Source organism: Seriola lalandi, unplaced genomic scaffold (assembly GCF_002814215.2).
Source record: "Seriola lalandi dorsalis isolate HSWRI2012SDOR001 ecotype SW California unplaced genomic scaffold, Sedor1 jcf7180002054764, whole genome shotgun sequence".
In the NCBI taxonomy this organism is placed as follows: Eukaryota; Metazoa; Chordata; class Actinopteri; order Carangiformes; family Carangidae; genus Seriola; species Seriola lalandi.
This window is the reverse complement of record NW_019525317.1, coordinates 242017-246115: the sequence shown is the minus strand read 5'-3', so window position 1 is coordinate 246115 and position 4099 is coordinate 242017. Positions and strand designations below refer to the sequence as shown.

Sequence of the window (4099 nt, the reverse complement as noted above, 5' to 3'; positions counted from 1 at the left end):
TAAACATAATAATTTAACGTTATCGTTTTGACAATTTCAGTGTAGTAAACTCAGGAGGTTACTGACCTTGTACAAATTATTTGAGTTCAGTTCAGTTAGGTCACATTTTTAAAAGGCAACAGGGAAAACATCTGTACTAATATGTCAGAAAGCAGTAAGGAATATTCGCAGTGTTTTTACTTCATATGACTGACTGAATCGAGGCAGTTCCCAATACACCACTGCTTTTGGCTTTTTACCTTACTCATGCTCGTTGTGTTGTTGTTGTTATTGTTGTTGTTGTTGTTGTTGTTGTTCCCTATTACAGCTCATGTAGACAACCTGCCATAGGTGACACAGATTTAACAGGTCAGTCATATAAGATTCATAGTCAACAACTTGAGAAAGTTTTCATATTTTTATTTAACACAAGCTGCCAAGATGTCTGACGACCCGACTTTGTTGACTGATTTTTGAAGCTCAGATGGGAACAGAAAAAAAGAGAAAAAGAAAATGTGGTTTACATGTTCAGCGTCTGCTGTTCACAGATGTGATGTTTCAGATCTGTGTCACAAATGGAGGGAAAAAACAACTACCACTGAAAGTTGCACTTTAATCATATCAGATAAAAAAAGATTTCCAGTGATTCATATTTGAACTTTAAACTTTATGAATAAACTTCATGAAGAATAAAAACTGTTTATATTTTATAAAATATACATTGTTCAGTTTTCCATTTGTTATCTTTATATTGCATATTCAAACACAAAAAATAATGCATAATCTATTTAAATAGTATTAATTTATTAATGCCAGCTTACTCTGTGTATTGTCATCACAAACTATTCTCTTGCAAGAGAGCTGTCCACATCCTCTTGTCTCTTCCAGAAGCCATCAAAAGAAAAGTAATACAACAGCGGATCCAGGCAGCAGTTCACACTGGCAAGGCATAACAGTGGCATCAAATAAGATCTCCAGTTTTCAACCATAAAAACTATTGATATGGGGAAGAAAAATATGATGAACATCATCAAGTTCATGGCGAAAATCAGCATGACATTCACATTGTTGCTGATTCTTGCAGATTCGTTCAGACGCCTGTTTAGAGTCCAGGACACCAGAGCCGTGCAAACAATGTTGACCACCAGCAAGATGAACACTAACATAGACTGGAAATACTTAAGTGGAGATTTAATTTGAGCCTGAAATTCAAAACAGGTTGTGACGTTGTTGTTGTCCAGAAATCTCTTAAAGAACACGCTCTCCGGGATGTTCATCACCAGCACAAACACCCAGATGAACGAAACAGCTTTCCAGGCGTTGGACGGGGATCGCAGATGGCGTGACCTCAAAGGGAAAACCACAGCAAGCAGCCGGTCCATACTGATGAAGGTGATGAAGATAGCACTGGAGCGGATGTTGTTGCGAAAGATCATCGTGATCCAGATGCAGGCCATGCTGCCCAGCGGCCATGTGCCCGTGGCATAAAAGTAGACCCTCATGGGCAAGGAGATGACGAGCAGCAGGTCTGAGATTGCCAAGTTGACCATGAAGACGGCGCTGGGGGAATTGAGGCTGTGGCGGCGGAGCAGGATCCACAGTGACACGGCATTGAGAGGCAGACCCAGCACCATGACGGATCCAAACACCAGAGTGTACACCGTGTTCTTCATTTCAGGTGCTGTTCCATTTTCTTTCAGCGTGAAGTTGCACATGTTTTGCGTCTGTGAGAAATGCAAAAGTGCAGGCGAGTGAATGTTACCGTGACAGAAACCACGATCACCCCTCCTCTCTGTCAATCAGGCACAGCAGTATCACTCAGAACAAAGGTTGTTACATGCAGAGATGGAGAACTTTAACAGGAAACAAGATTACTCAGGAAGAGTTAAAATACTGTCGGTGTCAAGAAACGGATGCGAAAGTTTGAAAATAAGGCTTTTCTAAAGCTTTTTTTTTCCAAAACCACAACAATGTGCGTTACTCTAATAACACACAAGCATGTGCATTTTTTCACACATCCTTTACACTCTCAGACATTCACAGTTCCTTAGAGTGAAGAGAGAATGCATGAGGTAAACTGCAGGGCACATCGTGTTTGATAGATTCAATCTATTCGGGAGGCCCCGTTTGTGTAATTGTAGTATATGAGTATGGTCTCTTAACACCATCTGCACTGCACCGGCAGATATCTTGTGTTGAAATTTCATCTGAACTGACAATCACGGTAATTAAGCACCGTCAACGTACACTAATTACTGAGTGTGCGGGGAGAAAAAAATGACTATGATTATGTTGCCAATGAATATGTTTCCAGTGGCATTCAGGTATGCGTGTGCGCAGAGTTGCATGACTGATGTGTTTGCGTGTTTATGTTGGACACACCTGTTGAACACTACAACGTCTTCACAGAATGTAAATCACCTAATTACCCCGCTTTATCTTACAGAGAATTCAGTGAGCAGCACACACAGTATTCATGAATTACTTCAATTGGATTTTGAACAAATAAGGATTCAAGTTGTTGTTTGGAGGCAAAAACTGTGAAGCCTATTTTCACTTTATGTAAATATCTGTGTAACTGAAACTGAGTTCTCTTCTCTTCACTTGATTTAGACATTAATACTGGCTAAACAAAGGGTTTAGCCTAAGTATCAAGAACGTAAAAGTTCTCACAGATGAAAGTCAGAGAGCTGTTTCCTGAAGGGTTCAGAGTTAACACGAATGAGAAATGCAAATGAATTCTATCAGTGCGAGAAAACAAAGAATCTGTTACAGTGCTATAAGGTGTATGCTAACACCAGCAAGCTAACATGTTTGCAATCATGCTCATATACAGATGTTTAGCACATTACAATGTTCACTACTTTAGTGTGAAAGGATGCATGCTAACTTTTTATGCTAAGTAGCATTAAATCAAAAACGTCTGAGGCCAATGAGAGTGTGGTTAGTTTATGATCAAATACCTGCAAAACTAAAGTACTGCACAAATCCAAATGTTGACCTTACAGATGAACAGACACAGACATAAAGAAAAAATATGTCTGATATGTTTTTTCTATTACAAAAGATAAAAATAAATAAATGTAATTAGTACATTTACACTTTGCACTTCAGAATATATAAATATGCAAAAAAAAAAAAACTTCACTGAATAGTCTATTCTTAGTCTATGTGCACTACCGGTGCCACGATTCAGTCAAGTAAGCAGTTTCAGGCTGAGTATAGTCAAGTATTTTTGAGTGGAGGGGAACTTTAAGGTATCACCAAAGTTATTCAGATTCATCCTGTGGGGAGCCCGACCATCTGTGTGGAATTTAATGAAAATCCATCCGATCTGGTCGCTTTGTGTCTATTCTTATCACTTGTTCATCTCTTTGTGGTTACTCTTGCATCCACGTTTTAGTCATTTTGCATCTCTTTCTGGTTATTTTGAGAACTTTGTAGTAACTTTTTCTTCTTTTCTTTGCCTTGTTTGGCACCTATTTTAAGTCACGTTGCTTTTCTCCACGGTCGATTGAACCTCTGTGTTGTGTTGCGTAGTCGTGTTTCTTGCGGGTGAAGCCCAGGGCCCCTTTACTGTTTGGTTCCTTGGCCATCTGTTGATATACTATGTCAATAAATTAGCTTGTTTGCTGTATTAATGCTCAGCTAAGCTAACCGGCAGCTAGGTCCAGCTTCATATATGCTGTAAAGACATGGGAGTGTCTTCTCATCTATATCTTGGCAAGAAAACAAATACATTTTATATTTTTGTATTGTTGTTTTGAAATCAATATACAAAAGGAACAAATGTCCATGTTGGAACATTTTCTGTAAATTTGTGATTTTTCAATTAATCCACAAGTCACACGGCAACAGAAATGTTTGTGCTGTGACCACACTGCATACTGACATTATTATTTTGCTCAGTGTATGAACAAAATTACACCTAATGTATTGTCTTTCAATGTGTATGTTTGTTATTAGCATAAAAATGAACTGTCATAAAATCATGTAATACACACACAGGGCATCTGTGTACAATCACACACCACCAGCAGCAGCAACTCCCCAAACTTCACACCTTTCACCTTAACGCCCAATCTGCAATTTCCCACTTATGTTCTTTTTCCTTCAAACT

General features: G+C 38.7%; 1 protein-coding gene across 1 annotated transcript; it reads right to left on the bottom strand.

Annotated features, from left to right (window-relative positions):
- Positions 1-378: 378 nt before the first annotated feature.
- LOC111668872 (lysophosphatidic acid receptor 6-like) lies at positions 379-1849 on the bottom strand. Its single transcript, XM_023425022.2, has one exon. It carries the CDS (start codon positions 1692-1694, stop codon positions 822-824), a length of 873 nt encoding a protein of 290 aa, XP_023280790.1. The 5' UTR covers positions 1695-1849; the 3' UTR covers positions 379-821.
- Between the last annotated feature and the right edge of the window lie 2250 nt (positions 1850-4099).